This window comes from Nilaparvata lugens, chromosome 11 (assembly GCF_014356525.2).
Source record: "Nilaparvata lugens isolate BPH chromosome 11, ASM1435652v1, whole genome shotgun sequence".
NCBI classification, from domain to species: domain Eukaryota; kingdom Metazoa; phylum Arthropoda; class Insecta; order Hemiptera; family Delphacidae; genus Nilaparvata; species Nilaparvata lugens.
Genome location: NC_052514.1, coordinates 28,563,750 through 28,579,999, shown reverse-complemented (window position 1 = coordinate 28,579,999; position 16,250 = coordinate 28,563,750). Strand labels below are relative to the sequence as shown.

Here is a 16,250-nt window from a genome sequence, read left to right as displayed (position 1 = left end):
GAAATAATGACATAATGTAGAATATTATTGAATCATGTTAAGTTGAATACGCGAGCTATGACCGATACGAAAAGGGTTGCATAAAATGATTTTCATTTTTTATTCATATTAATGCTACCATTTTTCAAAAGTAGTAGGCCTAATCGTTCACTTGATTCTATCATTCCATGATCATTGAATTTTTCTGTTTATTAGCTCATCAATCACGTGTCTTCATCGAACTTGCAACCAGGTGGTCAACCTGAATTCGCTTTGGAATAATGCATTATGCAAATTAGTCATGTAAAGTTGAATACACAAACTATGACCGATACGAAAAGGGTTTTTTATTCGTATCAATTCTACCATTTTTAAAATTAGCAGGTCTAATCGTTTACTTGGTTCTTTCATTCCATGATCATTAATTTTTCTGTTTATTAATTCTCATCTCTCAAGAGAGAAATGATTTTCTCCTCTAGTTTGTGTGTAACCATAGAGAAAAGATACCGTTAATAAAATATACCATTCCATTATTCGTCTCTGGTGTAACATGTAACAAAATTCTTTGCGTTAACATTTAACATAGGCTACTTTCACGGTCTTACGCTCAATAATATTTAATCAAACGGTCTTCTTAATAAAATTATAGATTTAGGCCTACATGATTGAACTTTTCAATTCCTATCAGTAATAACATAATTATTATTGATATTTATTATCTCAATTCATTAAATACGGTTTAATTATAAAAATCAATAAGATTATATCATCTCTGACCACTCCCGTGTTTCGGATAGACACGTTCACCGTCGGTCCTGGCTGCCTGAAAACAATCGTCATGTTTGATAAGGCCCTAAAATAGATAAGGTACGACCTGAAAACTGATACCAGACCTGAGCCAGCCACGTCACTTGATATTATTATTTAAAAAATAATCATCCTGCTCTTCAATATTAACTTTTATTTCTTGTCTGTTCTATATTTTATCATAAAGAGATCAAAGTGTTCTAATACTTTTTCATCTTATTGTTTCCTTTGTCACTCTCCAAAATTTAATTGAAAAAATATAGGTAGGCCTACTCCTCAAGTGCTGCCAATCAAAATACGTAAAACATACGTCTGTTTCAATTAACATCTGGTACTGGATACTCAAATATTCAATACTGAACTGAATTTATCATTTGAAGGCAGAATGTTACATTCCATACTCTCTGAATGTTACATTCTATTCTCTCTGCTTGTAGGTTTTAATTTCATTTCGAAGGTACTTTTTAGATATTATAATGTCCATTGTAGAAACTGGATCACCCAATATCCAAACAATGCTGTAGCGGTTTTTAGAGCTTTTTCAAAAATGAAAATTTCGTATGAACATTCCCACGACATCATATTGTAGTATGAACAGAATAATGTTATTCACTACACCAATAAGAATTACTGAACTTAGCCGAAGAGCCAAGCATGTGAAGTGACATGTTCGTGTTGTGTGTATCTTTTCCACGGTAAACATTGACTGGCCAGTATGGGAAATGTGTGCTACAAGGTGTTATACAGCTGTCTGGTAAGTTCCTCATCAGCTATTGTAACATGATTTAAACCTGGGTAATTGGAAAAGGAATCATAATTTATTATAGTCTGGTTCCTCATCAGCTATAGTAACTCACTTTAAAGGCTAAATAGAATAAGAATTCTATCATAATCACAATACGTTTCCATTGTGACCTGAAAATGCGTTTATAGGTGATGCCTAGATTTTATAAATAATTATGTTTAATGATACGGTATGTCATATTATAAAGAATTTGTAAGTTTTTAAATGTCTTGAATATTCTAATTGGCAATAAATGGAATTGAATTGAATTGAACATTGTCAGAAGAAAAGTATTGACTCATGGGAACGCGAATATATTTTTTTAGTCTTTATGTGAAAATGCATCATCAGATCGATTGAGCACGCAATAAACTCTATTCCAATGTTAGGACCCAAAAGCAGATTAAGACAGTAAGTAACGACTACAAGGCAGATAAAACCCCACACAGGCAAGGTCCCAGGCAGTTTTTTGTTTTATTAATCCATATAAAAAAACCTTATCATTATGCTAAATCATTATATTACTGTAAGAAGTTCTATGTTTTGATGATGAGATACTGATTTTTCTGTTATGATTGTACTAATTCTTTGGATGAATGTAATGTTTTCAATTTCGTTCTATTTCAAAAACCACGTTAGAAAGACAGAACGATAACACGTTACCGAGAGCATGGAAAATAGAATCTATATTACTTTATAATAAGAATCCATATATCATTTGAAATTCCTATCTTCTTTGTTGAGATTCAATGAATTTTCATTCAAAATGTAATTCAATATACATTTCAGAACAAAAGAATAGACATGTTCGATCTCCAAACCAACATTAATTTAATTATTGTTGTTACATCAAATGTCAAAAGCCGGTACTATATAAATTGGAGCTCAATTTCATGTCTGAATGAGATTTGAAATGGAGAAGTGTTATGATTCATGAGTGTAGGTGGAGAAAGTGTTAGCCTGTAGGGTGTTTTCATGCTCCTACATTGGAAGCAGAATAATTTCTCCAAACAAGTGAGCACACTCAAATGATGCACTCTAGGTCCTTCTTCACTGAGGCTGGTCTAAAGATAACAAATACATGACACATGTATCCCATCTTTCACTGGTCCAGTGAGTATAGAATGGATATCTTATCTCCTGGTCTGGTGTGTACCTTACTATAATATCTAGTATGTTTTGACGAAAATGATCAACGTACTATCCAAACTATCTTCTTCTACACTGGAAAGTCTGATCTAGTATTGTCTGATGATAGTAAGATTCATTTCAAACTGTCAGCATTCGTGTCAATAACATAGATTCTTATCTTTCAACTTTCAACCACTGCGAACAGTTCCCTTTATCATTAGGAATGAATATTCTTCCCATTCAACCCCTGCGGACAGTCCGAATGAATCTCACTATAGCATGTTGGTTTTTCCCAGTGAAGATCTTATCAGAAATCTCGCTACAATGTGGAAGCGACCAAAATATTATCATATTAATGATAATAATCCATGAAATCACGATAAGAATCGGAAAATCCACTCTGAGCAAAGATGGAACATAGTTTGCGATCTCATCAATGTCCCTGATTATGAGCATTTCTTCCTTGAAGGATCCGATTGATTTGAGGAGCCCTACTTCACTCTCATATCCTCATTTCCACTGTTCGAAGTACTAGATCAACAATAACAATATTGAAAAAATATATGGTTACAAAGAGTGTGAAGATTGAAGTTCGTATGTAGGATATTGCTATTATTCAGGAGTACCCCCCCTTTCAGCACTTAACACTGCTGACCTTTCCCCCTCCACCTGGATTTAATTTTGTCATTTTCAGCACCAAAAGAGTGTGTCTATGTCGACATGGAAGAGCGCCTTCCAAGTATGGTGTTATTGGAAAATAATTTCTTGTGAAAAGGTTTGGTGGTATAATGTTAGCCGAATCAAAGTGAGAGAATACTACCTCCACTAGAAGGAGCATGGTGCTGCTGGAAATTAATGAATAGCATGTGAATTATGAAAGGATCTTAAAACTAGTTGAAAGGAACACCTTCCAGAGAAAGAAATACTAGACTACATATAAATGAGGATAGAAGAGAGATGAAGAACCATTACTATACAGCGTACTGCTGTTAACAAAACATGAGTAGAGCAACAGCAAAACCAAAAAGTTCAAAAGATTTTCCTTTCAAGCCAACATTTTCTTTCAGAAATATTGGATGACGAGATGAAATGGGAGCTGAGTATGCTTTCCACTTTCATGCTTTTCACCTTTTCTTTCACTTTTCCACTCTTGATGTTTTTCTAGCAGCGAGAATAGTCGAAAGGGAATAGCGAAAGTGTGAGGTTTCTCATTAATTCTGGTGAAGTATAGTACCTAGTAGCTTTGGAAAGTTTGCATGTGGAGTATTTTCTGTGGAAACAAAGTACAGTACTATGTTTTGTAGAGCTACAGAAACTTATTTGGAACAAAGTACTCCATAAAGCGAGATTCACTTCAAAATGCAGCATCGGTTCGATGAAAAGCTTTGATTTTCTTTATAAAACGAATGTTGATAATTTGAAGTGAATCCTTCAAAGAAAGAAGCTTTATTAAAGCAAGAGGTTATTATTATCAACAGTTAGTTGTAGTCCATCTCGAACAAAGATGAGGATTCAGTACCATAGAAAAAGCTTCAAATCCTGATGGAGAATTATTAATTTTAGTCTCTATACAAATCTAAAATCATTGTCAGTAAATCTAATTTATACAAAATGAATGGAATCCAAAAATGGGACAAGCTTTCAAATCTGTTGAAATTTCTCTGTGATTCCTTGGATCATTTTGAATAATGGAGTTATGAGTTGATAATAACTCTAACAAATTGAGAAACATTCTGCAGGAGTCACAACAATAATTGAGCAAGAAAATTAAGGTCTCTTGCAATTATTCTGCTTTATATGTTGGAAAGAGCTTTTCAGCTTCTGAGAAGATGCGGAAAGTTATGGACATCTTTTCTCTTTTGAATTTTCTGCTTGTTAATTATTGATTGACCATTTAAAGCGGGGGTCTTCTATATCATTTTTTACAATATTAAAAGAATTAGGCCAACTTATTTTTAAAAAGATAGAATTGATTCCTCTAAAAAATGAAATGCACTTCTCACGGGCTACGATTTTGAAGTACGTTGTTAGTTAGCTAATTAGGATGCATCACAAGAAGATTTATTCCAATTAAAAAGAGACATAGCTTTGTGAGTTTCCCTCATAGAATGTGATGAGTTGAACTTTTTATCCTCAGCACTTCAAAAAAATACTGGGATAAATAAAAAGGAATAACGTGGAACAGGATAGCATGAAATATACTGGATGAAGAAACGATAAACGATCATTCATAAGAGTGAGACAATTAAGTCTACTATAAAATATGAAGTTTTACATTAATGGAATCTATCGGTGTCGAGAATATTTTCATTGCAGATTTTTTTCCTGATGAGGATTTATTTGTTGAAGGAAACAGAATTGCGACAGTAAATTCTATTGAAAAAAGTATAATGTAAATAGAATCTATCCAAGTAATAATTTATTATTAATAAATTATCTGGATAGTTTTATTCCAGATTTTTCTATCTGATGGAGCTTCATATGTAGAGAGAAACAAAAGAATACATTGTAAGTTGAGTTCTAGAATGCTAGTTACTCAATTCAAGTTGCTGACTTAACACAGTGAAGGCGCAACCCGCTCGGCGAAGTATAGCATTTGCCAAGCGTCTCAGTTTTATTTTCATCAATTAATTGAAAAACATGACTACTTTTATTGGCACTGAAACCTAGCACAAACACACCCTTTACTTAGACATCTCAAGGTAACTCTATGTGAACTGCACTAATTAAAATTTTAAATTTCCAACATTGTTTCGCTCTTATTGAAAGAATGTAGCAGCTTAATTGAAAGGTGTTCAACAACTACCCGATTCACATGTAGAAGAAAGTTGGAACTGATATATGGTTGAGGTTGAGAATAAATTAAAGTCTAATCTCGAAGTATAATAGTAGTTACTGGTCCTGCAATTGTTATTTATTATCTGCTCATATATTTAAATTATATGTCATGAATCAGGTTGTTGAATAATTGCGAAGTAGTCCAGTAGTCCTATAAATTGATGGTATCGATCGAACTAGATAAGTAACTTTTTATTTATTCTGAGATTGAACTATTATTCTGGGTAATAAATGATCGACACAACAAAAAAAAATACCGTAGGTGTCTAGACTATGGCTGAAAATCATAATACTCCATAATACTCTTCCCTCTTTAGGCCCTCTTTAGGGAAGAGAAGTTTATATTCCCTCTTTAGAGGTAACTCCTCCCTCCAGACAATTCTCTCTGAGAAAATCGTGCAAATTATTCTATCAACCTTTACCGTTTATGTAATCATTACAATTACAAACTCAACGTGAATTTGTAGAACTATGTAGTGCTAACATCAATAACTTTTTTCACACAACCCCATTTCTTACAAAACCACGAAGTCATGTAAAAGACCACAGGTTTTCGGGTTTGAGCCGAAGTCATTCTACAATTAACAATACTGTAGAGTGTACAAGAAAAGTACTGCGATGATAATATAAAATCATAGCATCCTATAAATTTGTTTCCACATTTTTGTGTTTCATAATCTCTGGTTGTCTACTGTACTCCTGGTTCTTATAGCTATCGGGTGCGGTAGCGAAACATCCTTTTTTTAAGTGAACGCCATTCAGTCAGCTGATGTCGTATTAGAGCAAATTTGGTCTCGTTAGAGAGGCCAGACCGTAAAGTTCTCTTCCCAACCTGTCCAGTCGCCATCATGCATTGGAACAATGAGAAGAGCTTATTTGCCGTTGGGACTTATTTTTCGAGCGGATGTCCTTTCAAGCGCATTTCGAAATGTACCCCTTTGGTTACTGTTCCGGACCGGGAATCAATTGTTATGTGGGTCATTACGTTCAGACAAACTGCAAGTGCAACAAGACAAAGTCCTGAAGTCCCTCGGCCTATTAGGTCACCTGAGAACATTGAGGCAGTGAGCGTTTCAATATTGCGATCACCACAGCATTCTGCGCACAAACATGCGTCTGCTCTTGGACTTTCCGATCGTTCTGTGAGACGAATTCTTCATGATAGTCTCAATTTCCATCCATCCAGATGGCAATAAATTGTGCAGGAACTTTCTGAACGTGACTTCAATTGAGAGTACACTTTCTAGGACGCCCCATCGCAATAAGGAGCGATTTGGAGTAGCCAGCCCGATCTCCCAATTTGAACCTTTATGATTTTTTTCTAAGGGGGTTTTTGAAATTCCTTGTTTACGTGAACCTTCCAAGGACCCTACACGATTCGAAGACTAATATCAGGGAAGAAATTGCCAACATAACGCCTGTAATGCTAGCAGGAGCCATGACAAACGCCTGTAATGCTAGCAGGAGCCATGACAAACGCCTGTAATGCTAGCAGGAGCCATGACGAACGCCTGTAATGCTAGCAGGAGCCATGACAAACGCCTGTAATGCTAGCAGGAGCCATGACAAACGCCTGTAATGCTAGCAGGAGCCATGACAAACGCCTGTAATGCTAGCAGGAGCCATGACAAACGCCTCAAATAGGTTTACTCAGTGTATGATGGATGGGGGACGTTACCTACCTGATTTCATATTCAAAACAAATTGAAACAAAACTTTATATATGTGTCTACATTACAAAAAAATTAATATAAACTTTCTGATCCATACAAAGAGATTTATTCACTTAAAAAAAGGAAGTTTCGCTGCCGCACTCTGTATATTACATTCAGAGTGTATAGAAGGTTACATTCTACGTATATTCATACACTATAGTGAACGTTTACCTGGCAGCCCAGTTTGAATGGGAAGCATTGGTGTTATTCCTAAGGGATGCTGACAGTATGGAGTGATTCTCACTGCAGTACCGTAATACATTGACGTCAACAATGCAAAATACTCCATGTACCTACAGTGACGTAACAGCTACTTTATCAGTTATAGTTGAGTTATAACTCTTCATGAATTGACACTTAAACAGTTGACCATGACATTACCAATACAATGCAGCACATTTTGTGAATGAAAAAGGCCTACAATGCACGCTCTGTGGTAGTATTTCTTTTTTTCTCACTACCGAACTGTTCTTACTATTTATGTAAGGACCAGTTTCTTCCAAACAAAAAGTGGATGACGTAAGATAATTATCTGTCATTCATTTGAGCACCAAAAATAGAGGGCGTTGACTGTCAATAAATTGATTACTTTGTATTTTTAAGTAATTATTGTTAACCTTTCTGTGCCGTATCCACGTTGAGACAAGATCCTTTCAAACCAAAAGTCTCTGACATAAGATAATAATTATTTCCAATACATTTGAGCTCCAAAAATAGAGGGTGTTGACTGACTGTCCACAATTATTCATTCAATTGATACGTATAATTGATGTTAACCTTCTGTGATTTTATCTATGCTCAGACTAGTTTCTTCTCATCAAAAAACCATGACGTCAAATAGTTATTTTCAATTTATTTGAACTCCAAATATAGAGGGTGCTGACTGACAGTTCGTGAATGTATTGATTGATTTACTTTGTAATTTGAGATAATTGTTGTCCTATCACCATTGCAGCTCCTGGAGTTTGAGACAAAGACATTCCTAGTACACGTGAGGGCAGTCAGTAATGCCATAATATGAGTATATATATTGAGTGTTTACACATAGTTATAGTTGAAATAAATTGCACATAAAATATAGTGCATGATCGGGAGCAAGAAATATAATAACCTTGAAAGATACCGGACCTGACTACGCCCTACACTCGTCCATCATAATTCAATAATTCAACGCATGGACTTAATTTAGATGACGTTTTTCTAATTAGTGGCCTGCTTGCAGCTTTCGTTGCGGCCCATTGTGAAATGGCTCATTAGAAAAAATTCATTCATCTGCATAAAGTATGGGCTACTGTCAATTACCGTACTGTCAATGTCAATTCTAGTCAGTATACCAAAGCCAACTGCGTAGGGTAGTCCTTGTATGAAATCAAGGACCACACCAACAGTTCAATCAATGATAATTAGTGGTATCCCTCCAATAAAACTTAGCCTACTGTTGGACCTCAAAAATTTATTGAATTTGTATCTACTGGCCTCTTCTTCTATCGATGGAGATCGATCCTTCGTTCAATATAAAATCCGGAAAAGAATATTCCTGAAATGAGAAAAACATTTGAGAAAATTAGTGATATTCCTCCAATAAGTCGTCTGTTGGACTTGACTGGATTGATATTGTTATGAATTGGTTGTACCGGTATACCTTTTTTATTCTTGTCTTACTTCAGTTGATGGGGATAAATCCTTCGCTCAATATCAAAACCGGAATATTATAGGCCTACTCTTGAAATTGGAATAAAGAACGCGAAAAAAGTTGAGACCAGGATTTGCTTGAGTAGGCCTACGAAGTCATTGAGTAGTCATTGCCTGTATGCTCACCAATTTCCAACATTCAGGTCACATCCATCGAAAAAATCGGTTCGCTTGCTTATTTCACTAACTTTATTTTTAACTCTCTTACGTTTCCTCAGTGATACTTTTGTCTGATTTACTTGATGCGATTCATTTTGTTGAAAGTATTGATTTAATTGACAATGGACATCAATTTGTAATTGATCCATTCATTTCTCAATATATATCTATTATATTTAATGATTAATACTTTATTTCTCACTATTTTTTGGTTCATCTTGACTCTCGATTCTTTAGGTTCAATTGCATATTATGAAATGTTAACACAATGCTGTATCGTAGAAACATAAAGTAATCTTCAATGTTCTACAATTTATGTTTCCTTGCAACTTTGTAGTCACTTTTGGTTGATCTTGAATCTTATTCTTTACTGTTAACTATGATTGATATAATTATCATAATTTATCCTTCATTCTTACAAGAAGCACATTTTTGAAATAATGGGAGAGGAAAGTGAGGTTTACTTGAACTATGTCTCTCCCTAAAACGATCTACTAATTACTCTTGGAAAATAAATTATGATTATACTATTGGAAAATGAACTTCTCAGTCACTTTTGGTTAATCTTTACTCTTATTGTTCTTTATAGTCAACTATGATGTATATAATTATCATCCTTCATCCTTAATTTTTACAAGAAGCACATCATTGAAATAATTGGGAGAGGCTATCAAGGCTATCTTGAACTATTTCTCTCCCGAATTCGATCTACTATTCCATTTCTTGGAAAATAAATTATTATAATACATTTAATTTTCGAACAATATGATCGATAATGACTGTAATGGGGTTCATGAAAATTTCACCTCGTTCAAGGCCACTGCTTTCATATAACTCGCAAAATGGGCTGATAGCATCTTCAGAGTTGCTTGGGAATTCAAAGCTCCAGGAAAAACGCTTAGAGGTAGGTTGAGGATTCCATCATCATATCTTGAGTTCAGCCAGATATTATATCCAACATTTCTGCTGGAGAGAGTGAGAAAGGAAGTGATTGAGTGAGACAATGAGTGAGAGAGTGAATCAATGAGTGTGCTAGTTGGTGAGTGAGGGTGAGGGAGTAGGTTGGGAGAGTGATAATGAAAAATGAAAGAGAGAGATTGATTTACTATAGGAAAAGGAGAAAGTGAAGGAAGAAAAGGTGTGTGAGTGTGCGAGAGCGTAAGAGGGAAGAGATTAAGTAAGAAAGAAGGGGAAAGATTTGTGAAATACTGGAGAGAATGAGATAGGACAAAATGTGTGAGTCTCCATATGAAATAGGAATCTCTTGAATTGAGAGTAGAACCTACGAAGAACAAGATGAAATTGGAAGTGTGATAGAATGATCACTGATATAATGTTCCTTCATTTTTTGATTCTAATCAAAAGTGAATAAAAACTGTCTGTAGACTGCAGACAGAATATTTTTCACTATTTCTTGTGATCACCACATTTTGTGATCTTTTATTACCGGTAAGGAAGAAAGCTCTTGAAAATGCTTACTCATATAATTTATATGAATGTTTATCAAGAAACGTAAATGCTTCCGAGAATATTGGTGAGTGAATGTATGATGTGGGGAATTTGGATTAGGATTGGGATGAATAGAAAGCAAATTTATCTGCTTAAGATTGATTATGTTATCTTTTACTAAACTCTCTTTTTCTGTCAGCATGACAACAGAATTACAATTATATTTAATTAGCTTATGGTTGTTTTAATTCTCCATTACTAACTCACATTGGCTGTCACTATAACAACCAGATTGCTTCTCTCCTATTGGTTAGCTTGTTGAACTCTAACTTAAATCTTATTGGCTGTCGCCATGGCAACAAAATAGCTAATCTCTCATTGGTTGAATTTCCACTCGAACTCTATCCGCTGCCGCCTTGACAGAGGAAGTTATATTCTCTCTCTTTCTCACTTCCTCTCACTCACTCACACCCACTCTCTCTATCACTCTCCTGTCTCTCAAACTATCACTTTTTTATTCTCCTTGGCTGTATTATTTCTCATTCAACCCACATTATTGTCTCTCAAGAAGAGAGACAATATACTTATTATCTTTAGGCCTACTTATTCCGCTAGTCTGTTTAGATACCAGCTAAACATTTAAATTTAGTACTCCTATATTAGTACTTAGTATACAGTACCTAGCAGTCGTTAGGTCATGTCAGAGGCCCTGAAATTGATCAGTTGCGACCTGAAAACTCTGACACCAGACCTGAGCCAGCCAGGTCACACGATATTATTATTATTTTATACTACTCGTTTATTAACCTGAAATAGGATTTCTTGAATTTCTTTTATTATTTAATAATTTTTATAGAAATCACTAGTATCCTCCCCATACTCCTTTATATAAACACAACTAGTTTCAGCACTCATGCCATTTTCAAGTGACATTTATTTTAATTTATTCAGTAATCTTTCTCATCGATTAATCATTGTGCTAATACAGATTCTAATCATTATAATACTGTACTCATTGTACTTTCCGAACTTGCTATTTTCTTGATACTCCATAGCTATGGTTCCAATGAATTGAAGGTTTGAGAATGGATGAGTATCTGTTTTCCTTCAGTTTCTCCAGGGAGGAGGCTGAAGTACCCTCTCAATTCTCGCACATCACAAGTATTCAACTTTTTCGGTTTCCTGATAAAATTCTGGTAAGATAGATATAAATGATAAAAATGAGAATGATTTGTGTGAAAAAGTTTACTCTATTGATGAAAAATAACTCTCTAACTCTTCTATTAATAACATTGTCACAACTCCAATGGCAGGAATGAAATTTAAGGCAGTCTTATATGATAATTTTTTATCCCTACTATTAATATCATTTCCATATTCCTTTTTTATCTCATCTGTCACATCTACTGCAGGCTTCATGTATACAACGTTAGTCTGTCTACTAACTTTGTCATGTATACACTATCATTGAATGGACTCAATTTCCATCTGGACCAGCAGTATTCAATTAGCTCAATTAGTAGACATTACTGATAGCTCAATTAAGGAAAACTTGGACGAAATAAACCTTCAAATAGTGCGCTCCGTTACTTCTTCCATGTAGACCACACGTATTTATTGTTATTGTCTTATCTCACGACATGAATTAAGCTTCGATAATATTGAACAGTCAGTTATAGTAACATTCTGTTCAAGGCGAAGGAAAAGTTGATCGATTCATATTACAAAATGAAACATGATAAGTGATAATCAATGTAACAGCATAACATGCTAATAATATTACAATAAAGTTTGAGAGATTAATTTATTGAATCTCAAATGTACTTATGAAGGATTGATCTTCTCATTTCTTGTAGCCTCATGCCTCATCAATTCGATCGAATAGTTTGGCAGTAGATAAAAATTTTTATAGTCCGTACAAAATTACTTGGAGGAATATGCGGCGCAGAGAAATGGAGGGAGATCAGCCAATTAATAGAGTCATAGGTAGAAGCGCAGTTGCCAATATTGGTCGATTAGAGCCAGTCGTCTGACTGCTTCCAGACAGGTAACTTCGTATGTGAAGCATGAGCACATGAACAGTCACTAGAAGTTGAAGAACGGTGGCCGGTTCAGAACGGTAACATAGCACCTCCGTATCTCTCCCGCTGAATGCTTTCTCTGCTGCGCATGTTCCTCCAAAGTCAAAGGTTATTTTGTATCGACTAAAGTTACAAATGCAGTACGTATCTTCAATCTTTTCATTTTATGTGTAACTAATATAATCAAATCTTGCAAATTCATATGTGGACGTTCACGTGTATTTTCTATTACGCCTTGTAACGCTCCTTGGGGGGTTCCTGGTTTTTCGACTTGAATAATACCTCAGACGGAGACGTCACACAGGTATAAAATCTTACACTGAATCCTCGGTGTTGTAATCTCAAATTTATAAGTGTGTGGATGAATACTATAGAATACCAGGCTGAGAGATTCAGTATAAGATTTAATTTAATAGTCCAAATCGCGGGAGGCACAAACTCCTGCACACCCTTGATCTGTTCAATGACTATCTCTATGAGAATAATATTCTTTGCAAGTATGCGTCGTAGTGTAGCAATTGCTAGACACCAGATTCAGAGACCTTGAATTATTACCTGTATTGTGGACAGTGCACAAAATCAAACAGGTCGAGCAAGGAACTTGGTGCATATAATTTACGGGATTGCGCCACTAATAAATTCCGACGGTCTAGGCTAGGTTTGATATACCAAATGCCGTTCGGAAGATACTTCGCGGACAGAATCTTTCCAAGTTTCAGGCTCTATTGTATGATTCTTTACGCTGTAGCTGCTCTGCTCTGTGGTGGAAACCTTTATTCCTAGGTCGAAGTAGGGCACAGATAGAAGCTGAGATATTAGCAGGTAAGGACAGAGAACGTATAATGTCGATCTGACCCCACTTAATATTTCCACTTAGATCTGTTCCTTGAACCAAATTTGGATCAATAATTTCAATGATCGTTTTTGATCGGTGCTTGACAAGTACAAACGTGCCAAACACAAAATCTGAAGGGCTAAAGAAATAATCGAACTCAGGAAATAAAGTATTAAATTTGAAATATAATGAGCAGTTATAATAATTAATAAACAGTACAATTTCAAGATTTGATAAACAGGTTTTGGATAATTTTCTGCTGACAGGCTTATTTAAATTAGTGCTAAGATGCTGGGCTATCATGCACGTTCTTTTTACAAAGTTTAAAAATTCTTAAAGATAAATTATGATTGTGAAATTTAATCAGGGTCGTGGTTCAGGCAGATAAGGACAGTTAAACGACCACAAAACTTACAATTACAATTCATTACACTTAAGCTATTTGCGCTTTCGATGTGGCCATTAATAATTAGCGAAGAAAAAATTGCAGTAGTTTCTGTACTTTTCGAAGCGAAGGGTGGGGCCCCATAAAACTAAAAGAGAACTCACGTGATCCTTCTGGGTATGGTGGTTTCTTTGAATTAATTTAGATTCGATGGTTCGTCCAAACTTCAATCTTCAGCACATGGGAGATTTTTTAGAAATTAATTATTTCCTTCACTAATAAAAATGAATAACAAAATTTAGATTCATGGAAGTAATCAATTGATAGAATAATTTTACAAATATAACGAATAATATTGTCTCAGAGATAGGCTAACATTTAAAATACATAAATTTAACAAATAAGAATCTCACTAGAAAAATGGTAACTTTGAGAACAAGGTCTTTACAGTGAAGGCATTGAAAGGGAAGTAGTGTCTCTCTTCTCGAAAAACTTTTGCTGAGCAGTTCCGTCTTACTTAATTTGTATAGAATTTTGCTATTGATGGAAATAGTATGACGTATACATCACGTCAGAGATGAGTAAGAGAATAGTTCTTGCTTTACAATAAATAAACTTAAATTATCTGCCTTTTATTAGTAATTAACTTCTCTTCATATTTCTCCTTATTCAACATACAATGTGTTACCGCAAATGATGAGGCCTTTTCTAGTTGCTGATAACAAAAATAGAATATCATGTTTGAATATCATCCCTTTTTGGTATCATATTTTTTTCTGACCTATGATTGGCCTACAGAGATTTTTACATCAGTCCATGCGGTTGATTCTATAATAATTATTGTATAATATTAATATTTCATATAAGAGATTCTTATTACATTAATAAATAAATAAAAATGAATATTATAATTCTTATCAATGATAATGCTTGTATCATGACCATGCTCGCTTTTATAATATTTAACATGTTGTATATATATTTCTACATATATATATACACTATATATGTACACTATATTTCCATTAATAAATTATTTTAACAATAATAAATATATTTTATTTTGAAACTCTTAACCTTATTACAATAATTATTGGTTTTCAGAAGTAATTATATCATCGTTTTGAAACGTAAGTTCAGCAGTACAAATAATTCATTTTGACTAATGTCTTGATTGCATTCAAAACAGCTGTTCACTAACATAAACAAAGTTGTAACCTCCAAATTTGATGGTTGACTATAAACAATTTACAAATTATTTGCAATAAATTATAATTTTCAATAATTAATTCTTCCAAAATATGCCTTATAGAACTGTGCTCTTATCTCAGTTTCAGCTGTTGATAAGTATAATCTTCATTGCTATCAGGTAACAGTACATTTGATACTCTTCCTAGCCTTTGACAATAATAATGTCTTTTATTTCTTTGATTTATTTTATTTTTATATTCTATTATTTTTTAATTGGGATATTGTGATTAGAAGAATCAATGACGGGCCCAATATATCTTTCGAAAAGTGAACAATTTCAAGCCTACACAATGAAAATTTTCAAATAGCTGCGACATCGCTACTACAAAGTTGACATACTTTTAAAAGATGTTTTGTTGAGAAATAGTCTTATTAGAGAACGTTATCATCCAAATTCACCCTTTTGTATAATAATAACTATTGTGTTAACTACTGGGTACCTCCTTTTAAAAGCCTCTATACACTGGCCAATGAAAACTATCATTGGTCAAAGTTAACTATGAACCAGTGAAAAACTGATTTTCTGCAAGAGAATTTTGAGAACCTAATCTAAAATATCTTTCTCACTGATTCATTAACAAGACATTGATCTCATGGGAATTTTCATAAAATAATTAATAACTAAGTATAGATAGATAGATAGATAAATGGCTTTTATTTACACTTTACAATAAAAGTGATGTGGGCGAAATTGAGGCAATAGAAGCCCCCTCTTCCATTTAACCCATGAAGATGAGTAACATAGAAATAATAATATACATTACAATTTGAAATTAAATGATAATTAAAAATTATAAGGAAACTACTAAATCAATTTGCTACAAATTGAATAAATTAAGAGGAAAAAAAAGAGAAAACTAAGAGCAAGAAATCTTAATAGTGAATAAATCTCACTCACACAAAACATTCACACACACACACACACACACCCACACAATCACACTTACACTCACACCTCTAAAGAACATAGAGTAATTCTGAGCGCGCTGCAATCTCTGAGTAAGTTGAACAGTCATGTCCATAGTCACTAAGTCACAGTAGAAAAAAAAGGGGAATATCAATGTTTTAACTAACATGATTTTAGTAGGAAAAGGTAAAAGGTGTCCAATCCTTTTCAAAGAGTTAATCCCAGCTACAACTTTGT

The 16,250-nt window shown here is 34.1% G+C and overlaps 1 protein-coding gene across 1 annotated transcript in view; it reads left to right on the top strand.

The window, feature by feature from the left end:
- The first annotated feature begins 1,486 nt into the window (after window positions 1-1,486).
- Window positions 1,487-16,250, top strand: part of LOC111050961 (dopamine N-acetyltransferase) — an 82,420-nt gene continuing 67,656 nt past the window's right edge. Inside the window, exon 1 of the mRNA XM_022337348.2 lies at window positions 1,487-1,540. Coding sequence (XP_022193040.1) covers window positions 1,502-1,540 — 39 coding nt within the window. The 5' untranslated portion in view covers window positions 1,487-1,501. The remainder of the gene's footprint in view (window positions 1,541-16,250) is intronic.